This window comes from Benincasa hispida, chromosome 5 (genome assembly GCF_027475165.1).
Source record: "Benincasa hispida cultivar pf3 chromosome 5, pf3_genome.v1.1, whole genome shotgun sequence".
In the NCBI taxonomy this organism is placed as follows: Eukaryota; Viridiplantae; Streptophyta; class Magnoliopsida; order Cucurbitales; family Cucurbitaceae; genus Benincasa; species Benincasa hispida.
In genome coordinates this window covers 68,046,542-68,065,783 of record NC_143482.1, presented here as the reverse complement: position 1 = coordinate 68,065,783, position 19,242 = coordinate 68,046,542, and the positions used below count along the sequence as shown (strand labels likewise).

General features: G+C 35.7%; 2 protein-coding genes across 4 annotated transcripts; one reads left to right on the top strand and one right to left on the bottom strand.

The window, feature by feature from the left end:
• Window positions 1–4,819: 4,819 nt before the first annotated feature.
• LOC120078748 (haloacid dehalogenase (HAD) superfamily protein) lies at window positions 4,820–7,623 on the top strand. Of its 2 annotated transcripts, none has more exons than XM_039033058.2 (5): window positions 4,820–5,521; window positions 5,631–5,708; window positions 6,075–6,148; window positions 6,232–6,335; window positions 7,332–7,623. In XM_039033058.2, exons 1-5 carry the CDS (start codon window positions 4,846–4,848, stop codon window positions 7,333–7,335), a joined length of 936 nt encoding a protein of 311 aa, XP_038888986.1. In that variant the 5' UTR covers window positions 4,820–4,845; the 3' UTR covers window positions 7,336–7,623. The 2 variants fall into 2 exon arrangements, with proteins under 2 accessions (XP_038888986.1, XP_038888985.1); XM_039033057.2 differs by having other exon boundaries at window positions 4,821–5,521; window positions 6,232–6,339.
• On the bottom strand, window positions 7,592–10,479 carry CYP718 (cytochrome P450, family 718). Of its 2 annotated transcripts, XM_039033055.2 has the most exons (4): window positions 9,820–10,474; window positions 8,801–9,102; window positions 8,314–8,501; window positions 7,592–8,196 (listed from the first exon to the last, which is right to left on the bottom strand). In XM_039033055.2, the coding sequence occupies exons 1-4, from the start codon at window positions 10,434–10,436 to the stop codon at window positions 7,876–7,878; spliced, it is 1,428 nt and encodes a 475-aa protein (XP_038888983.1). In that variant the 5' UTR covers window positions 10,437–10,474; the 3' UTR covers window positions 7,592–7,875. The 2 variants fall into 2 exon arrangements, with proteins under 2 accessions (XP_038888983.1, XP_090170365.1); XM_090314239.1 differs by having other exon boundaries at window positions 7,815–8,501; window positions 9,820–10,479.
• Window positions 10,480–19,242: the final 8,763 nt, after the last annotated feature.

The following is a 19,242-nucleotide window of genomic DNA, read 5'->3' as shown; positions in this document are numbered from 1 at the left end:
ACTTATGCATGTATGTGAGACATACAAGTGGATCATGACTTAAGTAATAACCTAAATGGTCTGTAATATAAGGATAAAGGAGGGATACATTATCCTGGTGGCACTACGGATATGACCCACTTTGTAGATATTTACAAGTGTTGTAAAGTGCTACAAATGGTCTGATCTTGATCATTCATGTGGAGACATGCGAGCGGCGGTGTCCTATACAAAGAGTTTGTATAAGACCAGACCACGAAATGATTAGTCTCTTTATATAACGTCGTCGATAATTTAGACTTACATTTCACTAAAATGACCATAGGTGACATGACCTTAATCCTAAGTGTGTTGGGAATTCCTACCTATGAGGGCAGTCCTTTTAATTAGTATGAGTGAGAGTGGCCAGATTGCCAACTCAACAAGCCTACCTTTTTTTAGATTCGTCTAATTGAAGAGCTGGGAACTTAGCTACACAAGATGGAATTTACTTATTCTCCGAAGCATGGGTAAGTAGATAAATTGCTCACTTAAAGGCTAATTCCGGGTCTTGAACATAGTGGCCACACCTTCTCTTTGCAAGAGAGAACTCAGTCATAGTAGGACTATGACATTGTTTATTAAAGGAATCAGTGGTACTTAAGGAGTTAGATATAACTACAGGGGCAAAATGGTAAATTGGCCCAGTTGTACTTATGAGTGATTTGTGAAGGGTTATCGCACTATTGATTGGCCATATGAACATAGAAATATATCTGTAGTCAGAAGAGTGCAGTTGTCGGTCTTTAGTGGAGTACCTGACAGTTAATGGATAGTGAATCTCGTGACTAAAAAGCTTAGTCAGTTACTCACGTATCGTTGGAGCGTCAAGCTACAGGTCCATGAGGTTCCCTTGGTGGGTTTAAGTTAAGAACAAGATTTTGGGTTAGTTTAAAGTGTTCAAATTAACAAGAGAAAATTCAATTATATGTGATATAATTAGTGTGATATATTATATACATTAATTGGAGAAATTAATATAAATATGATTTATATTAAGTACCATAAAATAGAAAAAGAACTATGGTTTATATGTTTCATATGATGAAATATTAAAATTATAGGTTATAAATATAATATGATAAGTTGGTTATCATATTTATTTATAATATATTAATTATATGATAATTAATTCTTTTTCTGTAATGACCGATTTGAGTGGGACGTTATTGAAAGTTTTATGGTAACTGTGAGATAAAAGGAAAATTATTTTCCAAAATTAGAAGTTGATTCACTCGAAAGAATCTCAGGGAATAGGCTATCAAGTAAAAAGAGTTTTTACTAAGCGATAGTTGTTGAGAGTCTAAAGATCGAGCTAAGAGTTGACTATACGATAGTTACTCTTTTGATTATTGCTACACGATCGAGTAGCAAAGCCTATACGATAGGCTTCATCTTCTAAACGATCAAGTACATCGTTTATAAGATAGACAGTGTTCTTATCTCCCACTTACTCGATTGTATACCTCATGTCTTCCTCAATCCAAGATCATACAGAGCCCATAACTCCTGGATTCTCACACCGAGAATACCAAGGTAATACTTGTGGTAATGTTCCTATTTGTTCGTGAATGGAGTTGGACTCGATTGGGTTCGAGGTGCATTCGGACGTTCGAGGAGGTCTTGTTCTGTTCGTTGTGTTCGAGTGCTGCTTTGGATGCATTGGAGATTAATCGAGGGATTGTTCTTCAAAGGTGGTATCCCTTGTATCCTCTTGTAGCATGCTGTAATTTCTATTGATGCATAATCTGTTCGTTTCCGATTATACTGTAATTGTTGTGTTCATTCTTTTTGGAATTTAGAACGATCCACTTCCATTGCTCATGGAGATCTCTATTTAGATTTCCTTCAATATGCTATGGTGTGTATTAGACTTGATATATGCAGTCAGTTTAATGAGTCATTTCTTATCCAATCCAGGTACGACTCAATGGAAAGGAGTGAAATGGATCTTCAGGTACTTGCAGGGCACCTCGAAATTGAGTTTGTGTTATGGAGGTGGCAAACCTATACTTGAAGGCTATACTGATACGACATGATAGGTGATCTTGATAACAGAATGTCTACCTCAGGTTACGTGTTTACATTTTCAGGGGGACCTATCTCATGGCAATCTAAGCTACAAAAATGCGTAGCATTGGTCAAAATTGAGGCAAAGTATATTGCAGCAGTGGAGACAAGCAATAGAATTTTATGGCTTAAAAAGTTCCTTCAAGAGTTAGGTTTAACTCAAAATGAATATGTAATATTTTATGGTAGTCAGTGCTATGGATTGGAGCAAGAATTCAATGTGTCATGCTCATATCAAACACATTGACATCATATATCTTTGATTACAAGATGTAATTGAAGAGAAGAGAATGAATTTGAAAAAAATTCACCGACAAGAAAAGTGCAAATATGTTGACTAAGTTAGTTCCTAAAAGAAAGGTTGAGTATTGTAGTAAACTCTTCAGGATGAGGTTCAAGTGATCATGGTTATGATTGTGTCTTCCCTGTGTTGAGGAGATTATTGTGGGTATCCAGCCCACTTGTTGCACGAGCAAAAAATTATTTTCTTTTAAACTTGTGTTATGTAAGCCCAAAATGTTGGGTACATGTTTAGCCCAATTGCGGCTAATTTTTGGGTTAGCTCATCTTGAAAGCCCTAGGTTTTCCTTTATGTGATATGGGTATGATCTAAGGAGAAAGAGAGTGAAAAAATACAAAAAAATGGAGAGAAACAGAAGGACACATTGACATTGGGTCTTGTTTTGAATGGTTGGATCATCGTTTGTAGCTAGTTTGTTTGTAATCATTGTTGAACAGTATCTCTAAAACTAGGTGTTTTTCAGTCCTTTTATCGGTCAAGTGTTGATCTCCTATATGTGAAAGTATCAGTGGGTAGTGAATCTTTGTATGATCGATTTGGGTTCTTTTTCTCTCATATTTTCATAATAAAAAAAGTTGACAAGGTGGACTCATTACAAGTCTCGTGATTTTTACCCTTCACATCAAAGTGGTTTTCAAGTATAAATCGTGTGTGTTATTTATTTTTAGTCTTTTAAAATTTTATGGTTTATCGCTGTCCATTATTAGTTGATTGTTTGGTGATAACTTGGTGATTTATTTGTGGTGTACGGGTGTTATTTGTTTTTAGTCTTCCAAAATTTTGGGTCCTATCAAGTTATTGCTAATTGATACTCATATTGGCTATATTCCAAAAATGTTTAATTCAAAAATACCACTGTTGAAGTCAGTTTCCAATTAAATCAGAAAAGAAAATATTCAAACTAACAAAATCGGAAAGATAACAAGAGATCGCTCCCAAATCTGGCAACTTGAAAATTTTGAAGAAGCCATTGCCTTCCTCGCTGGACCGGACCAAATGATTGTTTTATAAGTGAAGTAATCTGAGTTTCTTTAATTCACTATTAAGAAATAATCGACTTCTTTTGGCATCTTTTTATATATTTTTAGATTGGGAAGTTTTCTGAAAGCAACAATTTAACAGTTGTTCAACTGAATTGATTTAACTTTCAATTTTATTATTAATTAAATCATGTACTATGTAATCTGTGATAAAATTCATATCATGAAAAATATTGTTAAAATTGAATGGTATTCCTTACCTATGTAGTTGATAAATTGTTTTTTTAACGAATTATAGGTGGAAAACCCCTTCGATGTAAGAGTAAAAACTATGGGACTCCTCAACCCTTGTCAACTCCTAAAATTGAGGGGGAAAAAACCAAAATCAGTCCTACAAAGGTTCACTATCTACCAATACTTTCATACATAAAAAGATGAACACTTGAGATAGGATGAAAATCATCTAGTTTTACAGATTCTATTCGACAGCGATTACAAGCAAACCAAAGCTCCAAACAATGATTGAATCGTTCAAAACAAGATGCGTCCTGAACAAGATAACTAAATTTTAGCACGATTCAATGGTTCAAACTTTGGAAATCAACAACATCCGAACAACTGTCTTTCTCTTTGATTTTCTAGTTTTTTCACTCTTCTTCTCTTAGGCCATCCCCATATCACATAAAAGAAAATTTAGGGCTTTCAAAATGAACCAATATGAAAAATTAACTCCAATTGGACTCACAAAACACAAGTTTAAAATAAAATTTTGCTTGTGCAACAAGTGAGCTGGACATCCATAACACAAATATATTTATAAGCTATAGATTATTGCATGATAATAAAAAAAAAAAAACAAAAATGAAACCTAATTTTGATGGAACTTTTTGTAGTACGCCATTGATGGATTGTTGTTCGAGTAATTTGATAGACTGACTTAAGAAATTGGGTCAAAATATTATTTGACCTGGTTTTTCGAAATAAGTTTTTACAACTCTTTAAAATTCTCTCTTCCATCTTCTTCCTCTAGACCTCTTCCTAGTATTTCATCTCTGATAACGACATGGCAACCGTTGCAACGAGTGGAATTGTTTCTACAATTTTTCTTTTCCATATGCCAACTGAACTAATTACAGAGGGGAAGATAGAGAAAGTGGGAAAAAAGAGAGTTAAAAAATGAGAAAAAAAAAAGAGAGCATAATTGAGAAAGTAAGCTTGAACGAGAGAAAATAATTCGAAAAAGTCGGTTAAATTCTATTTTTCCAAATATTTGTAGACTATCTGTACAAATTTCCCTCTGTGTTCGGCCATTACTTAATGGGCTCCTCCCAATTGACCGAACTCAAGGAGATCCAAAACAATCTTCATTTGGGCTTTTAAGTGATGATCAGCCCAGGCCCAAATTTACATCTTAGGCCCACAAAGAAATTTTATATTCCACATTGTAATTTTATATCAGAAGGGAGAAGAATTAACATGATAACGCACTCCATTTGTGCAGTTTCTCTGCCCAGTTGCTCTTCTTCTCGTTCGATTCCGTTCCACCAAACGCATCTCCCAAGAAAGAATACATCTTTTGCTTCCATTTCCCTTATCAGAAATTGTTCTCAGTTCAATGATTTATGCGTACACTCTTTTACACCAACTCCAGCAACCAGTTGCGGCAAAAACCACAACCCCAACAACGCCGAGCCCGATCCGAGTCGAAACCAGAGGCTTTTTCAGCAGTTCTACTTGTCTTTCAACTCCAACAACGTCCCTGATAAAAACCCATCAACTAACAATCAGAAAGATCTGGGTCAAGAGGATCAGAACAGGGGCGTTAAAAAATCCAAGGGACTTTTCACAAACATGTGGTGGGTGAACCTGAAATCAGCAATAGGCCAGAGACTAAACATAGAAGGTATTGTTTCTTCTGCAGCTGTTATTACTAAGGACCGGCATTTGGCGCTTCCACATGTCGTTGTGCCTGATGTGAGGTACATTGATTGGGTTGAACTGCACAGGAGGGGATTCAAGGGCGTTGTATTTGATAAGGACAATACAATTACAGCTCCTTACTGTTTGACAATTTGGGCACCTCTTAAATCCTCACTTGAACAGTGTAAATCTGTCTTTGGCCACAATGTAGCGGTGTTCAGTAACTCTGCTGGTAATATAGACTAAATTCATTAGCAATGTGCTTACTTTAACAACATTAATAGTTTGTTTTCTATTTCTTTCAATGTGAATATTTACCTTGACTTAATCTGGTGCTATAGGGCTTTGTGAGTATGATCATGATGGTTCAAAAGCTAAAGCGCTCGAGGGGTCGATTGGAATTAAAGTTATAAGGCATAGTGAGTTTGAATTTTCCATCCTTAGTCCTACTTCTGTAACATATGCCTGCTCATGAAGAAATTTATAGCTGTTGCTGTAGACTAAAAAGCTTAGTGTGTAAACGCCATATTGCAAAACCACCAACTTTTAGCAGTAGAGAATTTGGACTTCGAGTTTTTGTCATCTCTTTCCATTTTATGGATGATAATTTGATATATCGTGCCAAAAATCTTTTGGTTTCTAAATAATGAACTAATGTTAGGGTCAATGCTAATAATGAATTCCACGATAAATATAGGCTATTGTATTACTTTTAATGCGTGTGGAAGGTTTTTGCTTTCTTTCTGCATAGTACATATAAAACATTGGTATGTATTTTGACCTAGGGGTGAAGAAACCTGCCGGTACAGCTGAAGAAATCGAGAAACACTTTGGTTTTACTTCTTCACAACTTATTATGGTAAGGATCAGCTGAACTGCTTGAATGCTTTGGTCTCTTGGGTTATTTATATAATTTAAAAGTGAAAATCCATCTTTTCTCAGGTTGGTGATCGACCATTCACTGATATGGTTTTCGGGAATCGTAATGGTTTTTTAACTATTTTAACTGAACCCTTGAGTGTTTCTGGGGAGACATTTGTTGTTAGGCAGGTTTGGTTTTCCTTCTCTATTTTTTCCTTATATTTTATTCAGTCTATGTACGCAATAAATGGATTGTATTGGTTGAAAGTCATACTTAATCTTTTTAGTACCTCAATTAAGTTTCTTTAATTGTTACTGTGTTATCATTGACACTCAAAAGTTGCTCTAAGAAGGTCATAAGCCAAGGTGGGATTGAAAATGGGGTGCTCAAGCGAAAGGGCTGTGGAAATATTGTCCCAACCTTTGATACCTACGTGTGTACTAGTAGTTTACACTGCATGGTCTGGGTCAGTTTAGGGATATTTTGTGGACTAACATGAAAATTCGGGTTGTTTAGTTCACCTACCCAAATAAACTGCATGCAACACTCAACACTACCCCTATGTTTTGGGATTGAGATGAGTTAGGTTATGGGGTTGGTGTAGAGATGTGGGACATTTGTTAACAATTTATGTTCCTTTATAGTTTTCGTCCTTTACTATATATATATATATATATATTTCAAATTATTAGTTCTTGAGCCTTTCTAAGTAGTAAGCTAAAGTGTGTTGAAACCTAGCATCAGTAGTTTTGGCGATAGAGCCTTTGTATGTAGTAAATGTAAAGTGTGTTGTTTGGGAAGAGGCGCTTCTTGTGGCTCGGTGTGTGTGCTGATATGTTATGGAATATTGGGGGGAGAGAAATAATATAGTGTTTAGGGGTGTGGAAAGGGATCCGAGTAAAAGAGTAAAAGTTGACCCAGATTGATACAAACATTCACCTGACACATTCCAATCCTTGGTTTGTGTTGGGTTCAATTTTTCTGAGTTTCCAGTTTACTTGAACAGCCGTAATACTCACCTTTTGGCATTTGATGTATGGTCTTTGATAACCAAGAATAATCGATGTCCTAATATGACTTTTGTTCCTCTACTTTATCAGTGTGCATTCATTTTACTATACAGACCATTGGAAATGCTAATCCATTGCTCACTCAATTCTGTGATTTTTGGTGATCGCAGGTAAGGAAATTAGAAGTATTCCTCTTGAACTGTTGGCTTAAGCAAGGAGTAAGACCCATTAGTCATCGCCTATTGCCAGACACTAAACAGTGCATTAAAGATCTGTAACCTCTTTAGTATTTTTGAAAATTTTGCCCTGTAGATATTCATGAACGACTGAAAAGAAACATTCTTTTTGTCCACCATTCATTAGCTAATGGTATTAGCACCTGAGTTGAATATAATACATTGGTAAACCTTGTATTAGTGGATCGGCAACAATAATGAAATGTAGAAGGGTTTCTTATTATGACATCTTGATGTCTGCTTTTGGAAAGAATCACAATTATGTAAATTATATGTTCTGATATCTAGAGCTTTTACATCCTCTTCAGTTTCAAGGAAGTGCATCTTCTTTGTACATAATTAGATTATGTTGCTTCAAAGGGTGAGCTTTCCTTGAGGATGCCTTCTGTTAACCCACACTCAGAATCGAAATGCTGATTTGCTGATGAATGCAACTTCTTTATAACTTTTGTTTTTTTTGACATAGAGAGTGATGAGCTTACATTTGGTGATCATTGGGACAAACGTCTGATTTTAGAGAAATCTTCATTGGCATTCCTTGAGAAGGGACAGGCAGAGGATCCATTATGATTGGCTCATCTGGGTGAACTAAATTCCAATCATAACGAGTTACAACCAAGTGTATAAAGATGAGGATGTTCAATTTAGCCAGCTGGTAGCCTGCACAAGCTCTTGGCCCTCCTCCAAATGGAACATAGACATACTGGGAAACAGGTTCCTCAAATCTGCTTGGCTTGAAACTCAGTGGATCTTCAAAGTACTCTTCTTTGTAATGTGTTCCATATGTCGTCCACAAGACCTGCCACGCAACCAAAATGATTCGAGGTAAAACAATGGTCATTTCTGGACAAGAATTTGACTGCAGGGGTATAAACTGATGTAAAGAAGCAGCAAAAGAATTGATTGAAAATTTCACCTTCCATCCTTCGGGAATGAAAAATCTCTCATATTCAATATCTGAAATGGCTTTCCTGAAAGAACCAAATATAGGGGGAAACAGTCTAATGCTCTCACGAGCTACCTGCCAAGTATATTTCATCTTCTTTATATCTTCCATTGTCAAATTCTGGTTTGACCCCTTGCTTCTCGCAATGTCCGTTTGTTCTGTTTAGAAGTAAAAACAACTTAATTCCTATTCAAACCAGTGAAATGATGTTCTGGCAACCATCAGAATAGTCGTTTTTGGTTGAATCAAAATTGCCTTCTGATGAAAAGAATATTGAAATGACACTCAACTCATTGATTTATTTTTGTCATGAAAAGATATTTGTGGCTGGTAATTATTCCAAAAAGGGGTGCGGAAAGCGACATATTTGTTTTTAATAAAAAAGGGAATATCTACCGAATTGAACTGTTTGTGGTATTAGAATATAATTCAGAAGATTGAAGAATGAAAAGATTACCCTGGAGAAGAAGTGAGTAGCAGTTTGTGTGGTGAGCCAACATTTTGAAAGTCATGGCAATGGCAAAGGAGGTTGTATCATGAGCTGCAAAAACAAACAAAACAACATTGTCTATGACTTCCATTTCACTGATTTCCCCTCTTATCATTGCTCTCACCATTCTTGAAAGCAATGACCCACATTCTTCTTCTTCTTCTAGCTTTCCTTCAATTCTCCTCCTCTTCTCTCTCACCACTTCCCTTAGCATTTTCTCTATCTCCAACCTTGCTTTCTTGGCTCTTGAAAACCTTGTACCTGGAAACCTGGGTCGAGAATATTAACAAAAAATTAAGGTTCAGGTCTTTGATAACAATTTTATACTTTTTACCCATGTTATTCATGTTCCACCAATGTGTTAACCAATCAATCCAAATTTTAAAAATTAAAACATATGGGTCTCATTTGATAATCATTTGGTTTTTTGTGTTTTTGAAAATTAAGCCTTTTTTCTCCAATTTTTTTACAATGGTTTGGAACTTCCTTAAATAGAGTTGAATTCTAGCCAAATTTAAAAAACAAAAATAAGTTTTTAAAAACTACTTCTTTTGGTTTCTAAAATTGTCTTAGTTTTCAAAAATATTGGTAAAATATAGATAATAATGCAAAAAATTTAGAGGTGGAAGACATGTTTATAAACTTGATTTTCAAAAACTAAAAATAAAAAACCAAATAGTTACATAACACTGTAGTTTTCAAAACTTAGCTTTTGTTTTTAACATTTGACTAAGAATTCAAATATTTACATAATAAAAGTAAATACCATAGCAAGAAAATTGAGGAGAAACAAAGCATATGTTTAAAGCAGAAAACTCAAAAACCAAACCTTTATTAGATGGAACCTAAATTTATAATAATTCGTAACCTACCAAATAAAAACTTTTAGTTCAATAGTAATATAACATGTGATATCTCATCCAATATAACTCACAAACGATATTAGCTTCAATATAACCAATCAGCTTAATCTTGTAACAAACTACCTGATCGGTGGTGCAAAAACACCTTCCAAAACTCTCTCGAATGTCGTCAAGACACGTGGCTCCACTTTAATACCCATCAAACACTCGAACACTACGGTAAATGTCAATACTTTAGCCGAGTGAAAGAGACCAATTGTGTCACGACCAACCCATTTAGTATCCAAATAAACCCTAATTGTAGTGAACAATTTAGGCATCATAACTTCAAGACTCGAAGTAGAAAGACTTGCAGCAATAAGACTACGCACAAATCTGTGGCTTTCACCTTGCTTTTGCATAATACATTCTTCACCCATCAGCTGAACAGAGGCCGATGGCCATGAACTTACCACCAATTTAAACTCATTTGACAAGAAAAATCTATTGGCTTCAGCTCCATTTACAACCACTGTTGGAGATCCCATTAAGCTTGTTTTGAAGATTTTACCATATTTAGCAACTCGTGGCTCAACAAAGTCTTCAAACAATCTGTTTTTACTTTGGGCTCTGTAAAAAGCCATTGTTTCACCAATCCAAGGCAGACCCATTTGCCCAGGTGGTACATTTTTGCTTCTCTTCTTGCTTCTAATGACAAAAGCAATGGATATTATTAGCATTGCAGCGAAAAAAGAGAGCATTTTTATTGTCAATAGAAAGCAGCTAAATTTGTTTGAGCCTTATGTACTGAAGAATTTGAAAGAGAGAGAGATCACATTTTGATAGAAGAAGATTTGATTGGTGTAGAAAGTCAACTAATCAGCATTGCTGTTTGGTTTATGTTTAAATTAATAAATGGTCAAATTCTTTCGATTGAAGTTGACGAAGAAACATGACTTTCATAACCAATTAAGTTATCGTATAGCTAGAATCGTGGGGTTTGCATGTGCATATAGAATATAAAATATATAACTATTTTGAACTACACTCATTTTTTTGTATTTTATTTTAATTATATAGTAAAAAAAAAAAAGTAAAAATATTGAGAAAAAAAGAAAAAAAAGTTTTTCATGTTATAAATTTGTGATTGAAAAAATGTGGATGACAAAAAGATGGGTACAATTCAGAATTACCTAACTTTTTCTTTCCTAATAAATTATGTATCTCTATTCTCCAAAATAAGAACATTTGATTGAGATATATAATTCTAACTCTAGACCATAGTCAATGGTTTGAATTTCCTCCTTAATTATTGTAGTGCTATGGTTGCCTAAAGTAAGGCTCAAGCCTACTGGCGGACCCAAGTCCAAAGAGAAACTAAAACCTGCATAAGGGTCTATGCATCCCAAAATGAAAAATCAAATTCTTGTATACCTAGTCGACTAATCGAGCATGTGGAATGTTATTAAAGAAGAAATGATTGAGTCGAGGTCGCTCTAGTACTCTGCAACCTCGAGGGCCATACTTATTCTGACACCGTTGATATCGCACATATCCCCAAGTGAGAGTTAGAAGCTAGGCCTTATAAATAATCTCATACCAATCGCCTCAAGGGGTAGACAATCTCTTTGTGCTTAGTTGCAATAAATATTTCATGTACTAATTTAGTCTTTGGATTGTACTCAACTCAGCACCACATTGGTGTGAGTATACTCGTACACAGGTCAGTTCTAGTTACGTGTCTAGATCAGAGGAATTGGCTGGAGGACCGAGTAAAGTCTGCGTGTGAGTTTCCTGCACCAAGATGGCTACATTCTTGAGAAGCTTTCTCATTTGCCAAAATGAAAAAAAAAAAAAAAAAAAAAAAAAAAAAAAAAGAAAAAGAAAAAGTTAATATATATTCTCGATTAAGAGTGGACACAAATTTAAATTTTTTCTATCGGTTGAACTCATGACCTAAGAATGATGAGAATCATACATTTAGATAACTTAAATGGTTAATAGTACCATGAATTCAAAAGATAGCAAATATAATCTTCACTCCAACTTGTAGTAGGGAGGAATGAGAAAATCATGCATTTTTAAATATCTACCTTGATTATGAACACAAATGATCTATTTTTCTTTAGTTTAGAGACATGTGGATGTTGGCACCTTCACATTTATAATGGTAAGTAGTCTTCATCATTTAAGATAAAGTATATATTTTTTATAATAAATAAATAAATAAATAGAGATAGTATACAAAATAAATTTTTAGTGAGGATGATATATACCGTATATTGTAAGTAAAAGTAAAAATTTAAACCTACAATAGATCAAAGTAGAAGATCCCTTATACCAAGTTGGTTATATAAAATGACTTTTCACGCCATATTTTTCTTCCAGACTTTTCCTCTAAATAGGACATTTCTAAAAATATAGACATATTCTAAAAAGTATCTTTAAACTTTCACTTTTATGTCTAACATATCTTTAAATTTTCAATTTTGTATTTAATATGTCTATTCAATAATTTTTCAAATTAACATATTAAACATAAATATTTTATTTTACATCTAATTGTTAGGTTAGTTAATTTTTTAAAAATTTTGGCCGTTAGTTTTATTGGACAAAAAATTAAAATCTCTAGCTCAGGGAAGAAGTACATATCAATTATTGCAAAGCTATATTATTCATGTAGATTTTGATTTTCATCACACCAAAGTGGATATATTATATTATTCAAAGTTCTTAGCACATTAGTCAAAGCCCTAATTTTAAATCATTGCTATCACATAATTAACAATAAAGTCATTAGTAAGACAAGTAACTTAGGATGGTGTGATATTAACTTTAGTTTTTTACCGAGGAACACTTATCTTATAGCTAGCTACCTTCTTGCCTTATAATTTGTTTCCTCTAGCATCGTAGATATATTTTTATAATGTATTGTTTTCAATATATAATGAAAGATGACAATGTGTAAGCCACTCAACCATAACATTTTCGACCAATTACTTGAGTATCTCTTTGTATTATAAGGATGAAGATAAATACATTTTATTCTAAAAAAAGGAATATTTAGGTGTATCATGTATTACATTCATCTTTGTGTAGTCCACTAAATTATTTGTCTGTAACATAGTAAACTTTTGTCGGATAAAAAAAATAATTTTTTCAATTCTTTTCTACTACATAATTAAGAGAGATAGATAAAGATGGATGTAACTATGTACTACTCTTTTCTCAAACTCTAAACTTTCAAGTAATATATATTATGCGGAACGTTACCCTTCCATATGAGTTCTATATTATTAAATAACCATGCATACTTGCGTAGCAAGTATAAATGTCAATATTATGCTTAGGTTGGTAACTTGTTAAAAATCAATAATAAGGTGTGGGAGAATAGTAAATATATAATAAACGGCATAATTGCATGATCGAACTCCACACCATGGAGTGGTAAGGCAAGTGCTCAGTTATTGCATCAGGTGGATGTTTAATGTTTTTTGTTTTAAATATAATTGCAGGGTGGAAGATTGAACTTCTGACCTCTAACTTATTTAGTTCATAAGATTTAATAAACTTTTTCTAAAATAAAGCGTATATTAAAAAATGTAGGTCTTCTTCCAGCTTTTTAATTGTAATTAATATAATTCAATAGATAAAAACGGTTAATGTCATCTCAAATGTCAATGATTCTCACTTTCACAATTGTAGAACTAAAAAAAGGAGAAAGTTGATTCTAGTTGTGCTTCCATTAGTGTGCCAAGTTGTCCTCTTATACAAATATATTTTTGTTTCATACTTTTAATGAAAACAAAATAAATTAAAATATTACCAATAACCGTGTTATTAAAAACTGAAACCAAAGACAATTACGAAACATCTTCATTTTTTTTTTTCAAAGTTGAAAACAAAAAATTGTTCGCATACATCTTTAATTCGCTCATTACAACTCAACGAAAAACCATTGGATAATCATTTATGTCTCGTCAGGTAATTAATTGTTTTTTTTTTATTATTTTTAAAATTAAATATATTCTATCAACATTTCTTAAGGTGATTTGCATCTTTTTAAGTACAATGGTTAAATTCTTAACCAAATTTCAAAAATAGAAGCTATTTTTTGAAAGATACTTTTTTTAATTCTCACATTTTGGATTATTTTTTCAAACCATTGGTGAAAAGTAGATAACAAGGAAGAAATTTATAGATGGAAATAATGTACATAAACTTAATTTTTAAAAAAATAATTATCAAATAGGGACTTAATTTTTTATTTAAAAATTTAAACTTAAAAACACTATTTCTATTTATTGTTTTCATTCCTTTGTCATTAATTTCATAGGAGTATTCTTAAAATCCAAATCAAGTTTTGATTTTTTTTTTTTTTTTTAAAAAAGTTGTTTTAAGAACTTGATAATTTTATTTTTTGAATTTTAACTAAAAATTTAAATATTTACTTCAAAAAGATGAAAATAGAAAAAGTAAAGAAATGGAGACAAGACAAGCATAAAAACCAAATATGTATCTTACTAGGCCTAAAATAACCTATTAAACAAAACCTTCCTATAAAACTCAAATGCCTAGTGTTCGCTCCCAAATGCTTGTTGCTTTCCGACAGATGTAATACCACCACAAAGACTGATGACGTATATGATATGTGTTGCTTTGTCTTAATCACGCTTCTAGATAATATATGTGCTGCTACAAACACTGTAGAATGCATTCATGTAGTATGTGTGTGTCACAAGTTTTCTTGCGTTGGAACCAAGTATAATTCCACCGCAAGTTTCTCAGAGTGATCTGAAGTCGAACACGGGGATTGCGATGCTAGATGCGATATTGATGTGATACATGTGACCGAAATCAAAATAATAATGTGTTGTGTTTGAAAAGTAAAATGCGACGATAAATAAATAAATAAACAAATAAATGAATAAATGTGAAGTTGTGTAAGTGTATGAGGGAATGCAATGGCAAGTCTTGTGAAAGGTATCAGAATGAGAACGGGTTGGGGGAAAGGACATCGCAAGTTTGTCAATCCTGTTGAGGACGCAACTAAGGTTCCACCTTCCCTTGGCTTACACCTCTCAATGATCGGTCGCGTTCCCATATATCTATGGTGAACAGGGATGAATGTTGCGAACGCAAGGTTATTTCCATCTCTGGAAATACTTCTTGCTTTAGTTAACGCATTCTATCAACCTTCTTCCGGGAAGTAGATTAACATCTTCACTTCTGCTCTCACAGGTGAAGATGTCGTTGAGCATGCATTAGCTAAACTGAGCTGACTTCTTCAACATGGATTAACTTACTCGCTTAATCCTTCCTCCTTACCTTGGGGAATTAGTTACACATGGTGAGAGAAATGGATGATGACTGGATGGTGGTGAACAGAGAGATAAAGATGAACATGATAATGATATTACGAATAAAGATAAAGCGTTTGTTACAGATAGATGAATGAAAGATCAGAAATGAATATTTGTTGATGAACAGAAAGTGAGAACAAATGAGGACAGCATGTCAATGTCTTGACACGGATCCCGATCGGAGTTGTTTTGCTTGCCGGTGTGTAGGAGGAGTGAGATGGAGGACTTTCTTCTCAGGATAGTTCCCCAGGTAGAAATGACCATTGCACAGAGGTTCACTTCGGGATTGTAAATGAATTTCTGACTCCTGAGACTTCCTTTCGGACTTGTCTCGTCTATCTCCCGGACTCTCTATGATTGTCTCTTCAGACCAGCCTTTTCTCGGATTCTCTATGAATGTCTCTTCAGACCAGCCTCCTTTCTTTGGTGTTAATGTAGCTATTTATATACCTTAGCACCTCCTTCGTCAGTGGTCCCGCTCTAAAAAGTTACTTTTTCTACCGAGGCTTGGTGGAAACGTCCGCTCTACTCCACATTCAATTTGTCAGATCGTACAATAGAAAGCTGTACAATTTCAAAAATTCCCACAAATGCGTCGCTCTTTTTATCCACGATTGATCGTCGCATGTGGTGCGAATTCATTACTCTTTTTATCCACGATCGATCATCGCATGCAGTGCGAATGAGTTGCTCTTTTTTGTCCACGATCGATCGTCGCATGCGATGCGAATGCGTTGCTCTTTTTGTCCTCGAGCAATCGTCGCATGTGATGATACCTATTTCCTGCAAAACAAAGACTTGGACATCTCTTTTTGCCATCGCAATGGGGTCAGTGGGTGTGCTTCCGACATTTTACAACTTTTGCATTTCTAAGTCAACTTCTATATGTTCGACGCAACTTTTTCCTTCTTTTTGCCACATATTCTAAATAAAATGGTATAAATAACTTGTATTTCTAAGTTATCACACCCCTAAATTTAGATATATGCGTGTCCTCAAGCATATCCTCTACTAAGGAAATTCAACTCAAGTCTTATCCTTACTTTGCGTCGATCAACTACTCCGAATGCTCTAACTCTACATAATTTCTCAAAATTACTAATTTCTTCTATCCTTTGAACATTTCTTCAACATGCTCTACTTTATTCTTACCTTAGACAGACCTTTGCTCAAAGTTCTTTTCTTGTTTTGAAAAGAATGTTTTTCCTGTTCTTGTAAAAACAACGAAGCGCGCTTTTTATGCGGTAGCCTAGTTTGTGTCTTACTATAGAGAGCGTTGATTATGGTTACACCCTTTGTTTTGGCTTGCTCCCACGGGTGTCATGCAAACATCCAACTTCGATTGTATACCAAGCTCAACTTCAACTCTTGACCCTTAGCCAAGTTTTCACTTTAGCTGTGGAGTTGTCTCTTTTTTTTTTTTTTTTTTTTTTTTTTTATATATTGCGTTGATCCTGGTAACCTACCTTCATTTTGGTTTGCTCCCACGGGTATCATGCGATCATCCAACTACGAGCAGGTTCCTTTTACGACTTAACTCTTATCATGTTGGGATTTTCCCTTACGCTGATAGTAGAGTTTTTTTTTTTTTTTTTTTGAAGAATGCATTTGTTTGATATGAAAGCATCCGCTTGATCGCATCTACTCAGAACTTTTCCATCCCCAAATTAGAGAATCGCAAGGTCCTCATTGTGTTGTTTTGGACAGAAAAGACAAAACACTTAGTCAAAATTTGAAAAGAAGGTTTGAGCAGAGTCTTGTGATAGAGAAGGTAAAGTGGAAACTATTGCGATGAATTGTCTAAGTGTTAGGCAGAAAATGCAATATATAAAGAAATTACGCTAAGGTTATGCATAATACTCGTCATAGCAGTGCAAATAAACGACGCAAAAGAAAAGAAAGGAAATACCACATTAAATTGACAAAGGATGATATAAATAAAGAGGCCAATGCATAAAGAAAGAATAGTCACTCAATGTATATAAAAATTGTCTAAGTACACAAAGAATTGTAATGATCGCAAACACAAAAATTTCAAACATGTAAAGGAGAATACAAATGTATAGGTATATAAAAGAATTGTAATGACCGCAAAAAAAATTCGAAAATGTGAAGGAGAATACAAAGGTATAGGAGAAGGTGGTACACCCCCAAATTTAACTTTGCGGCAGGGGCTCGTTGTGAGGAGGGCATTGCGGAGGAGCTCCTGGCGACGCTTCTTGAAAGAAAAGAGGCTGCTGCAGATGCTAAGGAACCACAGAACCATGCAAATATGCGGTCAAGAAATTAAAGTACTCGTGGTTGCGTTCTGTCATCTGCCTCTGATTCAGACGAAGAGTAAAGATGTTGTGCTGAATGTTTATCATCGCCTGGCGCAGCTCTGCATTACTCTCTCACAACTCCATCAATGTGTGGCGGAAGGAAGATAACTCTTGTGTCAAGAAGCCCTGCATGTCCTCAAGGGTAGCAACTATGGATCTAGTGAGGGGTGGTGTCGTCGATGTCTCACATGCATCGGTTTGGGGCTGAGTAGAAGGGCCTGCTCCCAAACCGTATGGGTCATCAATATGCGGCGATGTTTGAGGGGAAAGGTGGGGTGAGATAGATGGCTGATGGATGTTGCTGGGGATGGGGGGTTGGAGTCAGGCGCAAGGAGGAGGTTTGTAAAATGATCGGGAAGAGGGGAAAAGGGCTCAGTTGTTCGACTTGGTGGTCGGATGACTAAGGGTAAGGGATCTTCCAAGGATAAATTGGTTGGCTAATGCAATGTACTACCTTGGATTATTTCCTTTCCTTTGTCATTGCGGCGTCATCTCTTGGGTCTAGGTGGTTGCGGTGCATTTAGGTTGATGAAGGGCCGCTTCGGTGGAGGCTCTGGGCAATGCGGCGAATCCTTGAGAAGGACTCTCAGGATTTTCGTGCTAATGAGGCTATGGGCTTCTAACATTGGCTCTTCTTCAATGCCCGTGCCCACAGATAGGCATAAGCTAGGGATCGTCCATGGAAAGAAGTATTGGCCCCTGATGCGGCCTACATAACCTCTGATTTGTCTCGCAAGAAGTTGCCCCACATCGATTGGAATGTCGCATGTAATGCAGTATGCGGCCATGACTCTATTCCTTGAAATAGTCTTATCATGAGAAGTCGGGATGAGCCATCTCTTCACCAAATAGACCCAAAGGTGTGCTTTTTGTAGCAGATGATTGAAGGCGAGGGTTTTAATGTCGGTCAAAGACAGCATCCACTTGGTGCCCGGTTGCGCTAGTGTTCTTAGCGCATCCTTCATGTGCGCTTCGGCAGGATCATCAATCAATTTGTTGCCCGATGCTTCCGAGAAATTCTTCAACTGATAAAGCTTATTGATATCCTCAGTGCTGAATGGCACTACCCTCCCATCAACGACCACCGCATCTTCGGTATCGTGGAGCTGGTTGTGGTAAAAGGCTCTCACTACCACTAGAATGACTATGGATGGCCATTGGCAGAAAGTTTCCCACCCATGCTCCACTATAATACTAATGACAAGATCTGGTAGTGGGGCTGACGCAGGGAAGAAGCCCATTTCCATCAATAAATCATCGTTTTTCTTCCAGGTTTTTGGGCGCCTTCTGGCTGGCGAAAGCTGACTGCCTTCCACCTTCACTTTTCTTTTTTCTTGAGCGGACGCAAGACGGGATTTTTGTCGTTGAATGCATTCCCGTTCCTTGCTCTGCTCTTGCTTTTCCTTTTCCTACTCTTCTTTTTCTTTTCCTTTTAGCTCCTGTTGCGTTGAATGTTGACTTTGCGGCACAACTCCTTTTTCTCCTTCTCCTTCTTCTCCGCTTTCTCTTCTTCTTGCATCTCTTTTTCAAACTACTCGGAGGCGAGCGCAATGCACTGCTCATCCTTGAGCCTTCTTTTCTCTTTTTCGTCTACCCTTCACTGGCAAGGTGAACCTCCTCATCATGAAGTCGTCTGGCCAAATCGGCCAAGGCGATGATTTGGCGTGCCATTGCCATCTGTTCTTCCTTCTCCTCTAATTTCCTTCTTTGTTCTTCCTTCTCCTTCTCCATGCGTTCGTTGATTGCTGGGTCTTCTGTCAACCCTTGCAGCACATTCTCCTTGCGATGCCATATTAGCGGGGAGATGTCAAGGTCTTCCTTGTCGTCTGAACCGCGGAGTTGAGCCTCCAACGCAACTAATCTTGAATGTGGCCATGAGGTTT